The sequence below is a fragment of the Sodiomyces alcalophilus genome (genome assembly GCF_042370955.1).
Source record: "Sodiomyces alcalophilus JCM 7366 unplaced genomic scaffold ACRALscaffold_1, whole genome shotgun sequence".
NCBI lineage: Eukaryota > Fungi > Ascomycota > Sordariomycetes > Glomerellales > Plectosphaerellaceae > Sodiomyces > Sodiomyces alcalophilus.
In genome coordinates, this window is record NW_027263532.1 from 2,254,067 (window position 1) to 2,269,566 (window position 15,500).

At 54.1% G+C, this 15,500-nt stretch overlaps 5 protein-coding genes across 5 annotated transcripts; 2 read left to right on the forward strand and 3 right to left on the reverse strand.

The window, feature by feature from the left end:
- Positions 1 to 3,096: 3,096 nt before the first annotated feature.
- Positions 3,097 to 5,127, forward strand: ACRALDRAFT_1054083 (uncharacterized protein; the record flags this gene model as incomplete). The annotated part of the gene is made up of 3 exons (XM_071015808.1): positions 3,097 to 4,098; positions 4,178 to 4,775; positions 4,868 to 5,127. 3 exons carry the CDS (start codon positions 3,097 to 3,099, stop codon positions 5,125 to 5,127), a joined length of 1,860 nt encoding a protein of 619 aa, XP_070879052.1.
- A 979-nt stretch (positions 5,128 to 6,106) lies between these two features.
- ACRALDRAFT_1067315 (uncharacterized protein) lies at positions 6,107 to 7,327 on the reverse strand (the record flags this gene model as incomplete). Its single annotated transcript, XM_071017433.1, has 4 exons — positions 6,107 to 6,612; positions 6,670 to 6,811; positions 6,920 to 6,955; positions 7,019 to 7,327. 4 exons carry the CDS (start codon positions 7,325 to 7,327, stop codon positions 6,107 to 6,109), a joined length of 993 nt encoding a protein of 330 aa, XP_070879053.1.
- A 550-nt stretch (positions 7,328 to 7,877) lies between these two features.
- Positions 7,878 to 9,172, forward strand: ACRALDRAFT_1079081 (uncharacterized protein). The gene is made up of 2 exons (XM_071018858.1): positions 7,878 to 8,033; positions 8,170 to 9,172. The coding sequence occupies exons 1-2, from the start codon at positions 8,031 to 8,033 to the stop codon at positions 8,596 to 8,598; spliced, it is 432 nt and encodes a 143-aa protein (XP_070879054.1). The 5' UTR covers positions 7,878 to 8,030; the 3' UTR covers positions 8,599 to 9,172.
- A 394-nt stretch (positions 9,173 to 9,566) lies between these two features.
- ACRALDRAFT_1067313 (uncharacterized protein) lies at positions 9,567 to 10,733 on the reverse strand (the record flags this gene model as incomplete). The annotated part of the gene is made up of 1 exon (XM_071017432.1): positions 9,567 to 10,733. One exon carries the CDS (start codon positions 10,731 to 10,733, stop codon positions 9,567 to 9,569), a length of 1,167 nt encoding a protein of 388 aa, XP_070879055.1.
- A 1,805-nt stretch (positions 10,734 to 12,538) lies between these two features.
- On the reverse strand, positions 12,539 to 14,985 carry ACRALDRAFT_1073928 (uncharacterized protein). The gene is made up of 2 exons (XM_071018175.1): positions 14,680 to 14,985; positions 12,539 to 14,607 (listed from the first exon to the last, which is right to left on the reverse strand). The coding sequence occupies exons 1-2, from the start codon at positions 14,728 to 14,730 to the stop codon at positions 12,961 to 12,963; spliced, it is 1,698 nt and encodes a 565-aa protein (XP_070879056.1). The 5' UTR covers positions 14,731 to 14,985; the 3' UTR covers positions 12,539 to 12,960.
- Positions 14,986 to 15,500: the final 515 nt, after the last annotated feature.

A 15,500-nucleotide genomic window follows, 5' to 3' on the forward strand; every position in this document is an offset into this window, starting at 1 on the left:
AAGGCTTATCGACTATTAGATATAACCGCTTATTATCCCCTTAGCGATATACTTCTTTAGCTCCTCTAGCTAGGCTTAAGATAGGGGATATAACGGCCTAAATAACGGTTCCTTCCTATCTTATAAGTTAATTATATATTCGGCGTCTTTTAGTAAGGGTGGCTCCTTTATAGCCTGCTCCGAAAATACGTCCTAATAGTTAGCGATTTCCGGTAGTAGTTCGACGACTAGTCCGTATATCACCTTATCGTTATCTATAAACGGAATAGTTATATTTAGTGTCCCCGGTATAATAATAGTAGCGGCAGCGATATATATAACGTACGCCTTTACTCGCTTTTCGATAACCTTATAAGCCTATAGCTTAGGGTCTATAATTAAGATCGGCCCGTAAACGAATATTTAGCGGGCCGTATTAATTATAATACCTTCCTAACCTATATTATCGTTTAAGAGTAGTAATTATCCGGTACCTTTAGGTCGATCCGTATATAAGAAGACCCTTTTTAATAGGCGTGGCCGCCCTTTTACGTTTAGTAAATAGAAAGCTAAGCCGTACGCTCCGCGAACCCTTGCCAAAGCCTTCGATCTCCGGAGTCTTAACCTCTAAGAGCGGTTTTAACCCTAGGCGTTTTATTAACGCCGGGCTAATACCTACGTATAGGTATCTAAATCTACACGGAACTCGATCTCCTTTTTATAACGGATTACTATTATTATAAATCTTATTACCTCGCCTATTATAATCGCTAGCCGGTTATTAGGTATAGGTCCGGCCCCCTTATTACCTATACCGACTCGTTTCCTAATAAGTAGAGTTCTTTAACCCGAATATTATTATTAAGGTCGTTATATATAGCGTGTATATTACTAACGCGGGTATAAGCCTTCGCCGCCCTATTATTAGTTATCCGTTATTCCTTATTATTATAGTAGTCCTTAGAATAGTAGCCCTTTTTATTATAGTTATAGTACTCGCCTATAAAGGCACGCGTACTAGGCTATGCTTATAAAGGCTTTAGACCCGAGCCCGATACCTTTTAACCCGTTAAGGGCGCCCCCTTTAAGTTTATCCTACCTAGCTTAGCGGGTATATACTAACTAATCGCCGGGGTGCTTACCCGACTTAAGCGACTATCCGAACACTAAAAGTTTAATAGGGTCCTTTTATAACCGGTATCCGATTATTTACTACTCGCCTTCTTAATAAGGCTTATATCCTAGAATAGCTACGCCTTTTAAGCTAGCGTTACCGCCTTATCTAATTCGGTTTTCCGCTCCTATATCTTATCCTTAATATATAGGGGTAGCCGACTAAAATAATTATAGGTACGCTCTTCGCTTCTGCTTATCTCCTAGCCTAATAGCCTATATAGGTTATCCTATTATTTAAATAGCTTTATTAGCGTTATATCGCCGGTTATTTATAGCTTATAAAGTTCCTTATAGTAATAATACTATTATATATCCTAGGATAGGTGCTTTTACCGAATAAACGTTATAAAGTTATTCTAATTCGGGTTAGTAATTTTCCGGGTATAGTGCCTTTAGGATATTTAGAAGGTATATTTAAGCTTTATTAAAGCCTATTCGATCTATTATAGTATTAGGGTACTAGGTCTAAACTAATTCCTAGCCTTAATCGCTACTAACTAATTATTAATTTCTATAACTATAAATAACTCTTTAATTAGCTTATAATTATATACCGGCGGTTTTTTATAATTATACCGGGGCGCCGGTTATTCGGCGAGCTTCTTTATAATTACTTAATTAATCTCGCTTTATTATTAGAGATATTACGAAAATATCGTAATTAACGCCTCTTATATCGACGTTAAGGGGCCGGCGATAGATCGCCGATTAGCCTATAAACCACTATCTTTAGGACCGAGTATAACCGGCGTATCCGTTAACCCTTTATTTTTATCCGACGGTTCCTATTCGGCTATTATCGTTATTAACTTTAGTACGGCGGGTAGCTACCTAGTATCCGCTTCGCTAACTCCCCCCGGGGGGACGTTTATTCCTTAAGTCCTTCTTAGTAGTATCTTCGGCCTAACTACCTTAAAGGTATGGAAGTTAAAGAATTATAACGAAAAGAAAGTCCGTAGATTTTAGTTAAGGAAAAGATATTATAGGAAAGGCTTAATAGCTTAGTACCGTAGAGTAATCGCGGTATATTTATTAACTAAGCGCTGACTTTAAACCAAGACTTTAACTTAAGGGATTAAACTAATCCCTTAACGCACGCGCAGAGATAGGTTCGGATCGGTGGTCCGTGCGCGGCCATCGGTCCGACTACATGCCGGTGGGTCTGCGATCATCTCGTTACACCTCTAAAGTGCGAGATCTTCCTTTCTTTATAGGCTAAGGGGGTGTGTTATAACCAATATAAGCAGTACTTTACCCTATCGTTATAAGGGATATTCCTTTTTAGCGTAGTGGTAAAAGTCTGCGACAAACATAGGCCTGAGTGTGTCCCGGTATAATCAAGAGGTGCTGACCGAGGTGACCAAGAGCAGAGCAGGCTCGTCTCGTCTGGTCTGGCCTCATTTGAACCAGCAAAGATTGCGTCTCGACATTTTTTGCCTCATACCCAATCAGGAGCTTCATTGAAAGCTACCTCGAGGTTTTTGTCGTTCACACCAGAACAATGAGAGCATCTGATACAAAGCGACGCTATTCCTGTTATAGACTAGATGCCGTGTCCAAACCTGCAGAGCTCTTGCTGATTCAGCAATCGGGCCACAATACAGCCACCAGCTAGGCAAGCTACAAAATTCCACACCCTTTTTTTCGTCATTTTTTTCTTTATTATTACTGTCGAGCTCCGTGGCGCGTCGCACCACTTGTTTTTTCTCTCTTCCATCTTTCCAACCCTCGACCCTCAACTTATTCCACACGTCTCTGGATCTGGTGTCTTTTTATTTCTGCCGCATCTACCTAATCGCGGCCCATTACATTTCCCTCGACTTCTAAAAGTCGCGAATTCGTGCGACCCCTTCCTGCCTGACCACCTACATTGTCGGTGCGCGTTCCTCCATCGCGAGAAATCCAAGCCAGACACACTACACTCCATTCACCCTTATCATCATGTCTTCCAGAGCGAGAAGGAGCGCGGCTGTTGAGACAAAGCCGAAGAAGGCAGCGAGTCCTGATGTGAAGAAGACAACTACCAAGACAACCACGAAGACGGCCACCAAGACGGCTACCAAGACGGCCACAGCCAAGCTCTCCAAGACGGCGCTCAAAAAGGCCGAGCCTGGAAAACTGAACCAGACGACGAAACAGACCAAGAGCACGGCGGCTTCCAAAAAGCGCAAGGCCGAAGATGAGGCTTCCGATTCCCCCGAAGATGTTCCCAGAGTCAAAAAGTCCAGAACCATCGCGACTCCCAAGAAGACAGCCAAGGCCGCACCCAAGAAGGCGGCCACCGGTGCTTCGAAACGCCAGGCAACCGTCGAACCAGCCGAGGCCAAGGTGAATGGCAGGAAGAAGAGGGCTGCCACGCCCGCGGCGAAGAAGCCCGTCAAGGCCGCCAAGCTTCCCAGGAAGACCCCCGAGCCCAAGGCGGCCGAGCCCAAGCCGCACCCGCATCAGATCGGTCCCAAGATCAATGACGCGCCCACCACCATCCTTGACGTCTACGTCTTCGGTGAAGGCTCCTCGGGCGAGCTGGGCCTGGGAAGCAAACGCATCGATGGCAAGAAGCCCGTCGACGTCAAACGCCCGCGCCTCAACCCCAACCTCTCTGCCGCTTCGGTTGGCGTTGTTCAGGTGGCCTGCGGCGGCATGCACGTCGCGGTCCTTACCAAAGATAACACCATCCTCACATGGGGTGTCAACGATCAGGGCGCCTTGGGCCGCAGCACCAAGTGGGATGGAGGTCTTCGCGATGCGGACCAAGCCGACCACTCGGACTCGGACGACGACGACGACGATGACTCTGGTCTCAACCCCCTCGAGAGCACACCAACTGCGGTCTCGGCTGAGCACTTCGCCCCCGAAGCCAAATTCGTGCAACTCGTGGCCAGCGATAGCGCCACCTTTGCCCTGACCGAGGATGGACGCGTTTACGGCTGGGGCACTTTCCGCGTACGTATCTCTTGCAAGAATCCGCTTTCGTTTTTTTCATTCCACGAACACGAACTAATCTGTCTCCCATCTACTACAGTCTAGCGACGGCATCCTCGGCTTCAGCCCATCCGTCAAGGTCCAGTACACCCCCCATTTCATGTCGGAGCTCAAGGACATCAAGGCCCTCGCGGCCGGATCCAACCATATCCTCGCCCTCGATGCCAAGGGCAACATTCTCGCCTGGGGCTGCGGCGAGCAGAACCAGCTCGGCCGACGCATCATCGAGCGCAACAAGATGACCTCGCTCATCCCTCAGGGCACGGGTCTTGGGAGGAAGAAGATTGAGAAGATCGCCTGCGGGCAATACCACAGCTTCGCCATCGATGTCGACGGTAAGGTCTGGGCCTGGGGCCTCAACAACTTTGCCGAGACGGGCATCAGCGACGGCGCCGGCGAGGATGACGCCATGATTCTGCATCCTACCGTCGTCGAGGCCCTCGCCGACCACAAGATTGTCGATATCGACGGTGGCCAGCACCACTCGCTCGCCTGCGCCGACGACGGCACCCTTATTACCTGGGGCCGCTTCGACGGCCACCAAGTCGGCCTCTCCGTGGACGAGGTTGACGACGATGCCCTCATTCGCGATGAGCACGGCACCCCCCGTATCTTGGCCGTCCCTACCGTCGTCGACTGTAAGCTCCTCCCGCATTTTCTCCTATTCCATTACTGCCCAGCTTTTTCCAAGGATGTATTCCGCAGAAGACATGTGACTGACTTGCATTAGCCGTTGAAAACATCGCCCAGGTCTCTGCAGGCACCGACAACAACTTCGCCGTCACGTCGGACGGCAAGGCATACTCTTGGGGCTTCTCCATCAACTACCAGACGGGCCAGGGCACCATCGATGACATCAAAGAGCCCACCCTGATTGACAACACCGCCGTCCGGGGCAAGAAGATTGTCGCTGCCTTCGCCGGCGGCCAGTTCTCTCTTCTCACTGGCGAGGCCAATGCCAGCCAACCCAACGGCATCAACGGCCACTGATCAGAGTTTAAACAGCACCCTCCTATAGCCTCGGCAAGTTGGGAAATGAGAGCGACATTCTTGCGGACCTCCGTCTTCACAGTACATCTATGTGGAAACTCCGCTATTTCTTCCACCTAACCTGTCGAAAGTCCCTATAACCGACAGCACATGCTCCCTACTAGGGCTTCTTTCAGGGGATGGAGTTTTGATTTCATTTTGGCGCTGGAGAGAAGAGGGGAACATGAAGGTGTAGGATATTAGACGTGCAGGCTTTCGCGGCGCTGGCAGGACTTTTGTTTTTGATTCTCCAAACCGGGAGGCCTTTTTGCATTCCCGCTTTGCGGTTAGGAGACCACCTCCCCAGACCCGATTGATGAGAGGGCTTTATAATAGTGCGCTTCTATCGAGGGCTTTGCGCTCGATGTATGGAGACACATATCGACTTGCTCCGTCTGTATAGCGATGGAGGAGACCCGGACCTGGATTTTCGATTGTTTACCTTCATAGACGCAAAAAGGGGCACGGAATGAACTTATGGGCAACAAGATATATTTGCTTTTTTGTTTCTCTTGCTGCTCGTGGGGTTATCATTACCATACTTCTCGCTGTGGAACAATCATGGCTTTGTGCCCCAGCAGACTGTCAAGTAGTCCTGCGTCGCTACCAGTCTGCCGACACCAGATGAACTCCAGCCCGTCATGCAACGCCACCCATCTCAACTCCGAAACCGCGCTGTATAGACATGTAGACATTAGAGGTTTTGGTTTTGCTCTCTGCCGCTTAGGGTCCCATTCCTCAACTTCATGACTAGACCGACGCAGCCGCACTCGCCCGCAGCATCACGATCAAGCGGCTCCCAGCGGTGTCCGAATACGTCGCAGCACCAAATCTCCTTCGTCACTGATTCGCATCCAAGAGTAATGTGCAGCCGGTTCACCTCCATCCATACATAGGGGTGGCCTCACAGCTATCCATCGTCCCAGAAAGTGCCATCTTCTTAGCCCTTGAGCCCCGCGGCAGCTTTGGCAAGCGATGCACCACCGCCACGCGAGCTGAAAATGCCCATGATACCAAAGCCGACGTAGAAGAGCGCGAGAGGGTAGGCGACGAGCGCACGCATGCTGCGCATGCGCCCGACGGCGCAGAACATGCCGGACGCCGAGTAGGTAGACCACAAGATGGCGGCGGCGGTAAGGACGATCCCAACCGGCGTGTCCATCGGCATCGCCACGCCCACCAGGCTCGTAGCCACCAGCGGGAGGAGGCAGTAGCCCAGGACAGAGCTCGAGCGCGCAAAGGTTAGCGTGCTGGAGAAGTGGCCCGGTCGCCCTGGGCCTCCCCCGCCAGAAGTGGAAGCACCTGCCGCCGAGGATCCGGGGTAGCCCGGGGTGGAGGGATCATATTGCGGTCCGGTCGGGTGGTGCGCGTCGTCCGGATCCGGGCCGACAGGGGTCATGAGGGAGAGGATGGTGTGGAGGGAAATGGACCCCAGGAGGGCAAGGCCTGTGTTTTTGTCAGAGTGAGCATTGATACACGACTTGTGTTGTGGGACTTATATACCGTAGATGTATCCAAAATGCACTTGGCCGGAGAAGAGAAGGAAGGTGCCGAAGAGGAGGAAGAAGATGATGGGGCCAGCGAGGTCCGAGTCGTCCATGATGTGTTGGTCGATGCGTCGGAAGGGGTTGAGGACTGCGAGGGTCTAGGAGAAGACGCAGGGTTAGCGGGCTGTCCGAGAGGAGAGGGCAGGCAGTGGAAGAGAGTATAGGTGCGTGGTGTCATCTCTGCCGGGGATTGTATTTTGACGAACCTTTGCTCGAATGTGTGTAAAGTTGACACCAAGCTCCTGAACATCGGGTTAGTTTTGAAGAGCCGATCAGGACATGCGACAGTGAACATCAATGTTTACCTCCAATAGAGGCGGCTCTCCGTCATATCCCTCCGTCGAGAACGCGGCAAGCCATCCTGTCCTCAGACCGCCCTGCTCTCCCATACGGCCCGTCACGCCAGGCCCATTGGCAAACCCCGAATTGAACCCCGACGGACCGGCGCCATATTGCCCACCAGTCTGAGGCGCAAAGCCAAAGTTCTGTTGCGATGCGGTCTGCCCCGAGACGCCGGGTGCGTAGGAAGATGGAAAGAACTGGAGGTTTTGGGCTCCGGCAGCCGGGGGCGGTGCGCCGTAAGACGTTTGTTGCGGGTTGTAGTAGTTAGACATGGCTGGCGCGGTGTGTTCGATGGAGGACAGGAAGAAGAGAAGCTGATATCGAAGCCGGAGGGAGGTCCTTAATGGAGGGCTCTAGGGGAGCCGATCCTCGTGCGAGAGCAATGTGTTGGAACGAGCGCAGAATAACACTGGGAGTTGAGCTGAGACGTCGGGCGACAGCAAAGTGGGCGGATGGACGGGAGCTTGGGATGAGGTTCGTAGCAGTCCCAAGATTCGTTGCGTCGAGTCCAGAAATGGAGCTTCAGTGACACCTGGACCCAGCACACAAAAGGTATCGTGATGGCAAGTCGAGGATGACGACTTATGTCAGCCACCGTGTCGAGTTGACAGCCTTGTGGATGCCTACCTACCTAGGTACCAACCACTTGTATCTTGCGAGGAATGCGTTACGATTGATTATATAATCTATCTGCCTTAGTCATTGATCGCGGCTAATAATCGGCTCAGAACGGAATGCCGAGAACCGGGCCTTGGAATATTCCAGGTGGTCTGGTCGGCAGCGGCCTCATCTATTGGCTCGTATTTTTTTTTTCTTTTCGAACCGCAGATCTCCGAGACGTTCAACTCGACAAAAACTCCAACTTGCTTCGTCCTCCAAGCCCGCTTCTCTTCCGAGCCCACCGAGACCTCCCCGAGAGCATCGATTTTTCATCTGCAAGTTGAACGAGCAAACTCGTGCTCGTCTTCAGCGACAATGGTACAGGATTCTCGTTTGCCTTCGACGCCCCATCATCCCCCTTGCCCCTTGGCCAACATTTTGCCGTCCCCTCTGTCCACGACCCCGATCCATGCATGCGACATCTCGCCGTACTAACCCACCATCTTCTTCATAGGCGCACCGTCTAATAACCCAAATCGTCTTCGTCGGCAGCCGCATCGTAGGCCGGTCCTTCATGGCCGCCTACCGCCAAGCGCAAGCGTCGTCCGAGTTCGCCCGCGCGCAGGCCAAGATGGGCGGCGCCGCCGCCGCCGGCCACGCCAACATCTCCAGCGGCATGACCCTCGACGAGGCCTGCAAGATCCTCAACGTCAAGCCGCCCAAGGACGGCGCCGGCGGCGCCACGGCCGAGCAGGTCGCCGAGCGGTACAAGCGCCTCTTCGACGCCAACGACCCGGAAAAGGGCGGCAGCTTCTATCTGCAGAGCAAGGTCGTTCGCGCGCGGGAGAGGCTGCTAAGTGAGGTCGAGCCCATGGTCGAAAAGGAGGAGCAGGAGGCCGAGGTGAAAGAAGGGTTCAAGCCCAAGATTTATAAGAATCGGTGAAAGGGGCAACACCTTTTACCGTTCTCGATTTTGAATTCCGCGGCGTTTTACTTGATGGGCCTCTTTGCATCGTTCACGGTCGTAACACATCTTCCTCTGGAGCCATCGCGATAACATACCGAGGAGGACTGGGGTTCTCGGACCTAGGGCCATCGACACAACATGGGCTCGACGATTCGCCTCTGTACAACTCGAAGAGGACGATGGCCCGCACTTGTGGCTGAACGGGTATTACGCATACACACAACGCACGCGACGCGCACACTCACACACACCACTTCTCTCGATTTCGCATGGACATAGCACGGCATGGCGTTTTTGGGGTGATCGCTGGCTCCTAGCGGGGTGGGGCCATGCTGACATTTTGGACGGATTCGCTTTTAGATGATAAAAAACAACGAGCTGCTTGCTTTGCTGTAATATCCACTGTACAATATCGAGGCGGAAAGAGGTGGAAGAACGGGGAGGGGAGCTAGTTGGAGGCAAGGGTGCCGTGGAGACGGGGACCCTTGAGTGTATCTACTGTATCTTATAAAGCGTCTCCACCCTTTCGCTGGATCGCCTCATTTTTGATCGAGGATGCGCGTGACAGTGAGATGTATTGCTCTCCGGTGAAGTGGTCTGCGCGGATGGTACGGGATCCGATACGGTATCCGGCATCCGGCACGGCCAGTGTTGAGACGACGGCGAACATCATACGATCAGTTGCGTGTCCGGTGGTCAAAATGGTCTAGGTTTACGGCATGAAGTGAACTGTACATTCCTTACTTCCACCTCTTGCGCAAAGACGGTCATCCCAGGGGTATCTGTATTTCTTTCCAATCTAAGTAGTAACACATGAGAAGATCACTAAACGCTACGCATAGAAAGGTTTCCATCAAAGTTCGGCCCTTACATATCGTAGTTCTCACAGGCACTGCGCCTCTTATCCGAAAACCTAGGCTCCGAACAAATGCTCGGCACGAGAACTATGAATAGTTCGGAGTGCCCAATGACGGGGGTCGGGGAGGACGTGGTGGAGGTGACCGGCGCGATGTTGGGCGTGATGTTGGGTGTGATGTTGGGCGTGATGACGGACATGAGACAGGGCGTGCGACTGGACGTCGGGGCGGACGTGGTGACGGAGGTGGTGGCGGCGTCATGTGGACAGCGCGCCCTATGCTGCCCGATACAGGTCGATACTGGCCTGCATCTGACTCGTTGTTTTCTGGGGACTGCGTTGGCCTTCCTCCAGCGGCCTTCCTAGAAACCCTGCCGTCCATATTGCAAACAGTATTTGTGGTAAGGGCCATGCCAGGTGGAGGGGTAAGGTAGCCGAATGGCGATAGCTCCGAGCTCAACGTCCGTCGCCGAGGATGAGGCTGGCGGGAAACTCGAACCTGGCTTTCCGTCGGCCAGCCAGACCAGTCAGGTCCAGTGACGGCAGGCTCGCCCAGGATCTCGGGGTTGGCTTTACTATGATGGGAACTGGCGGGGCTCTGGTCTGCGGGAGTGGCCCCTGATAACTTTTGCTCTGGGTCGAGAAGTTTCTCCTCTCTTCGGCGAAACCAGAACATGATGCCGAGGATGACGGCGAGAAGGAGGAAGATGAGGGCGCCTGATATTATTGCGCCGAGTTCATCGGCGGTGAGAGGAGACGCGGTTGATGCGGAAGATTCGATCGTCGCAGATGATTGCGTGCTGACGGAGGTAGGGGCTTCGGATGACGATGAGGTCGGCAATGAGCTGTCGCCCGACATGGTAGGCATGAAGCTAGACGCCATGGCGCTGGTTGATACGCCTGGGATCGAGGTAAGAATGGGTAAAGATTCTGTCGAACCGGACGGAGTCTGCGATGATGGCCGGTGTGAGATGGACGAATGACTGGCGACATCAGAGTCCGTGGGATCAGTAGGTAGAGTCGAGAGCGACGTTTCAGAGACAACATTTCCATCTAATCTTCGGTTAGCCTCCCTCGACACGTTCGTACTGGATGCATCATACCCGATGGTAAGAATGCCGATGTGACAATGGACACTGTTGCTGTGGGAGCTGGCACTGAGGTGATTGTTACGAGAGTGGACCTGGAAGTTGAATTGTTGGGAGGCCCAATACCGTCTAGTTGGCGCTTGACGGGAGCGAGCCTTGAGAACCATCGGCTTTGCATTGAGTCTTCTGTGGATAGAACACGTCGGCTCTATGGGTCAGGTGGTGATAGATGGTACGAGATATAAAACTCGAGTCCCGGTCTCCGCTGTGGCTCGCCTTTGGAACGCAGCGTACGAATGCCTACCCTCGCGTTCGTCAACCGCTTTGGAAAGACACTGGACATCCTCCTCTTGATGTCCTCTCTGTCCTCAAGTGCTACTCGAACCCCTCATGTAAAGCGGCCGATGGTGTAGGTGACAGATTGAGGCTGTGTGTTGAGGCTGTGGTGGCGACGAGCGACGAGAGATATTGCACAAGTAACGGCCGGCAGAGCTGGAAGTGAAGCCGTGGTAGACGCGACTAGCATTCATACTCGACAGTTTCGACTGGATACTGATGCAGGAATGACAACAAGATGCGGACTAAGACGAGACAGCTGGGCAGGGAAGCGGGCGGGGAAGGGGAAGTAGATAAGGCCACTGGCGAGGGATGTGCTCCCCGGTCTTAGAAGTGTAGTTCGAAAAGATACAGGGATTGCAGAGATGGGAACGGCCATATTCCCTTGAGCCCGGCTAGCCACGTCGAGTAACCATGTAATGGAGGAAGCTAAAGGGGCCATCACTAGAGATGGAAGTGCCGCTCTTGAAGGGGTCTCACCAGGTCACCGGAACGCATGTGGGACTATGGATACGAGGATGGGATGGCCTCAGCCCAGCATGGCGATGGTCGAGGCAGATGGTTCGCATGCATTGTAGGGTCGGTCAATTGTAGACTGTTGCACATATGACGCATGGGTTGCCGCGTCGTCTCGTATCGTCTGGGGTGCCCCTGGCCTGGCGCCGACTTCCGGAACACCGGTGCATGGGCGGCGACACAAGCATGAAGCCAAGACCTTGAGTTCACCGGGTATTCGTTCTTCAGGCACCAGGCACCAGGTCCTTTCAGGAAGCCTGGTCGAGATTGACGGGATGGATGTCGCGGACTGGTGGGATGGTTACCTTTAGCATCAAAGATAACTACAGAGACGGGGTGCGTAGAAAGTAATCATGGCCTGTGGAGAGTCTCTCCACTACAGGAACCGGCGACGGAAGGAAGACTGGCCCCTGATGCCCCTGGCGGCTTGTGGCATCTGGCCATATCGTCGTTCCGGTAGGACGAGGACGAGGACGAGGAAGAGCTGTACTGAGTGCGTCTGTTCTCCGGATGTCGCGTATGACAAGACACTCGTCTCCCGACAATGATAAGGTGTCCCTGGTCAGTTTTGAACATGGTCGAACACGTGTTTGATAGCAACAAAGGGGTTGCGATACGGAGGAGACGTTGTTACGCGGGACATTGGCGCCAAGTCCAAAGTCGAAGGGCAGATCCGAAACCCAGGCGAGACATGGCGAGGAGTGCATGGACTTTCGCCAAGCACTTCACGTGACCATACTCGTGACCTACCGTACCTCTTCTAGATTATGTAATCTGCACTTACCGTCTTCACCGCTTCACCGTACATGGAAAAAACGAAGCATCACCACCTTCCTATGACAAAGGAAAAAGGCAACCCGTCCTTGTCTCTTCTTGAGCTTCTCGAATCTTTTCATAATCCCCAAGCCCAAGCCGAATCGGTAATATCGGCAAGCAAAGATCCCGGACGATCGACTCCCCCTGCCTCCCAGGCTCTCCCTCACTTGGAAGTCCAGGGAACTCCCTGTCGAGTTTTCGGTTGAGAGTCGAGTCGCCAACGTGCAATGGAAATTACGAATCGCCATAGGAGCATTTGTCAATATGCAGGTGCAGGGCTTTCGGCAACGTCGATCCCGAACCTGACGTTACACTGAAACTTGTAAGGCTCATATCATTGACATTGAATATGGTATTAAAGGACAACGAATGACAACTCGATGCGGCGACCAATTGTCCGAATCGGGACATCTGTCGCCGCTCACCGTCGACACAGAGTCCTCATGCCAAGGACCCTCATCTCAAGACCCTCATCTCAGTCGAGGCTCCGTCGTGGGCCCGGCAATGGCTCTTCTCGAGACACTCTCCTTTCATTTTACACACATGAATCTCGTCTTCTTGCGCTCGTCATGTCCAAAACCCTGCCAACGCCTTTTGCCATGCCTCTCTCTGGGGCCGGGGGGAATAATAAACAGAAAATCAAGAAGAAGGAAAAAAAATCAACCGCTGGGAACAAAGGGGAAAGGTAAAGCACAGAACCACACACCCACCGGGCAGGACAGCTGGCTAGCCGTGACCTCCCCGCTCTAGCCTGGGGTCATCCCACACATCCCTCCCTTCCCACCTGTCCCTCCCGTCCCACGTGGTGCTCCCATCCCATATCTCTCCCCCTTCCCGGCCGCCGGACCTCGGCGACCACGCGTGGACCTCGTAGCCATATTGCGGCGGGCTCACGCGGCCCATGGGGTCGTTCTCCCCGACGACGAGGCTCTCCCGGCTCTGCCGCCACCGCACCATGGGGATCCTCTGGTTATACTGCTGCGGCGGCCTTTCGTCGTACCGGCCAGCCTCGAACTGCATGTCGCTCGTGACCGAGTTGGTCTGGCTGTTATCCAAGATGGGCCGGCCGTCGCCCGTCCTGGTGTGCTCGCGGCTCCTGCTCCCCGAGCCGCCGACGCCAATGACGGACGCCATGCTCCGCAAGCTCAGCGGCGCGGTCGTGGCCGTGCGCTTGTGGCTGCTGGTCTTGGTTCGGGTGCTAGAGCTTCCCAGCACGGGCGCCGGGGTCGCCAGGCCGCCCGCTTCCCCTCCTCCTCCTCCTCCCCCCTTCCTGGTCAGCTTGCTGAACCGGCTGCCGTTGCTGGCGTTGCGGCTGTGCACGAGGGGCGAGCTGGTGTTCATGGTGGTGGTGGTCGTCATGCGCACCGGCTCGGTCCAGTCGCGGCCGTTACTTTTCCCGCTGTCGTCCTTGTTCTTATTGCTGTTCGGCGACCGACGCGTGGTGAGCCTTCTCGCGGGGGAGGTGAGGGCGACGCCGGGGACGAAGCCGGGCCGCATGGAGCGGCGGCGCGGGTCGCGCATGATCCAGGGGAAGACGCGGGCGAACAGGGGCCGGAGGGTCGGTGCGCTGGCGCAGATGATGGCGAGGTCGCACTCGAGGATGGTCATGATGAAGAAGCCGAGGGTGGTGGTGACGCCGACGAGGTCCGGGCGGAAGTTCTCGCGCAGGCTGAGCATGAGGCGGACGACGCCGGCGGTGATGACGAAGATGCCCAGGTTGAGGACGACGGAGAGGACAATCTTTTGCTTGGCGGGGATGTCGAGCCCGGAGATGACGGGCACGATGATGAGGAGGAGCCAGGTGTCGGTCAGGGCGTGGAAGGTGGCGCTGGAGATGAGGAGGTCGGCAAATTTGAAGCAGTACATGGGGCGGCCGAAGAAGCGGCCGGCGGTCGGGTGGCACTGGAAGATGCTCATGAAGAGCATGGGCAGGCCAAATGCGATGACAAAGGCGATGGTGCACAGGACGAGGATGCGCTCCTTGGGGCGCGAGTTGAACATGCGCAGGTAGAAGGACAGGATGGAGAGCTTGTTGAGGCAGAGGCAGACCTGGTAGAAGATGAGGCCCAGGTAGGTCCGGAGGATGTAGGGGTGGACGGCCCACTGGTTGCCGGGCCCCAGGCTGGACTGGAGGGCCTCCTCGTCGGCGTGGAGGATGTCGGGCCGCTTGGAGGCCACGCTGTAGATGACGCAGACGGCGGTGGAGAAGAGGAAGGACAATACGATGAGGGTGTCGTCGAGGAACCACTTGCGCAGGAGCACGACGCGGGCGTACAAGCGGCCGAGGATGAACAGGGCGCATACGCCGTGCGGGAGCACCAGGCCGAGGAGGGCCAGAGGGAGGCCGGTATCAACGACATCGTCTTTGGCCGCCTGCGAACCCCGGAATCTCATGTTAGTGGGGACGAGATGAAATTGAGATGGATGGGAAGATCAACAACCGACCTGGTTCCCCGGACTTGAGGTCGAGTTGGCCAAGAGGGACCCGTCGTCCATGATGTAAGTGATTTCCGGTAAATAGAGGCGGAGATATCAGGGGCTGGATATCAAACGACGATGAGAAGGCTTATAATGCGTGGCGCTTCGTTTCTCGGTAGGTCGTATTATTTCACTTTATTCTTGATCTCCTATTCAACAAGGCCGATGGGACTGCTGTCATGGCAAAACCCTTGCGTGTCGCCGAAGCATCCCATTACCTGGGAGGATGGGGGTTCGTCAGGCAAAGAAAATGATGAAGGAAAAAAAGATGACAGAACCCTAGAAGACGAACCTGGAAAGGATCCGAGGCATGCGTTCATTTACATATATCTTAGTGACGACGTACATGGACCCAATGAACCACATGCAACAACATGCAGCGCAGAGAGAACGGGTGGGATAATGGGCCATCCCCAGATTCGGATGCATGTCACGGGCCTGCCGTTGGGCCATGCGATCCTCCACCCACCCACCCATCACGTTTTTCCAGCAGGCTAATGCGACCCAAGACAAGCCTCGAACGGGGATGGGAGCGGGATGGGCATGGAAACACCCAGCTGATGGGCGTTGGAGGGGTCCCTCTCGTAGGGCAATGGGGCATACGCTGGGTACAGGCCGCAGTCGCGTCGTTCGAATGGGGTCTTGACCGGTCCATCCGGGCCTCGCGTAGTGACTGCGCCGAAGAGGCGGAACTAGCCATCCAGGAACAGAAGAAGTGTAGAAGTGAGGTTTCCAACCACCACCCACACCATCACCACCACCATCACCAACCATCGACTAACAACCAA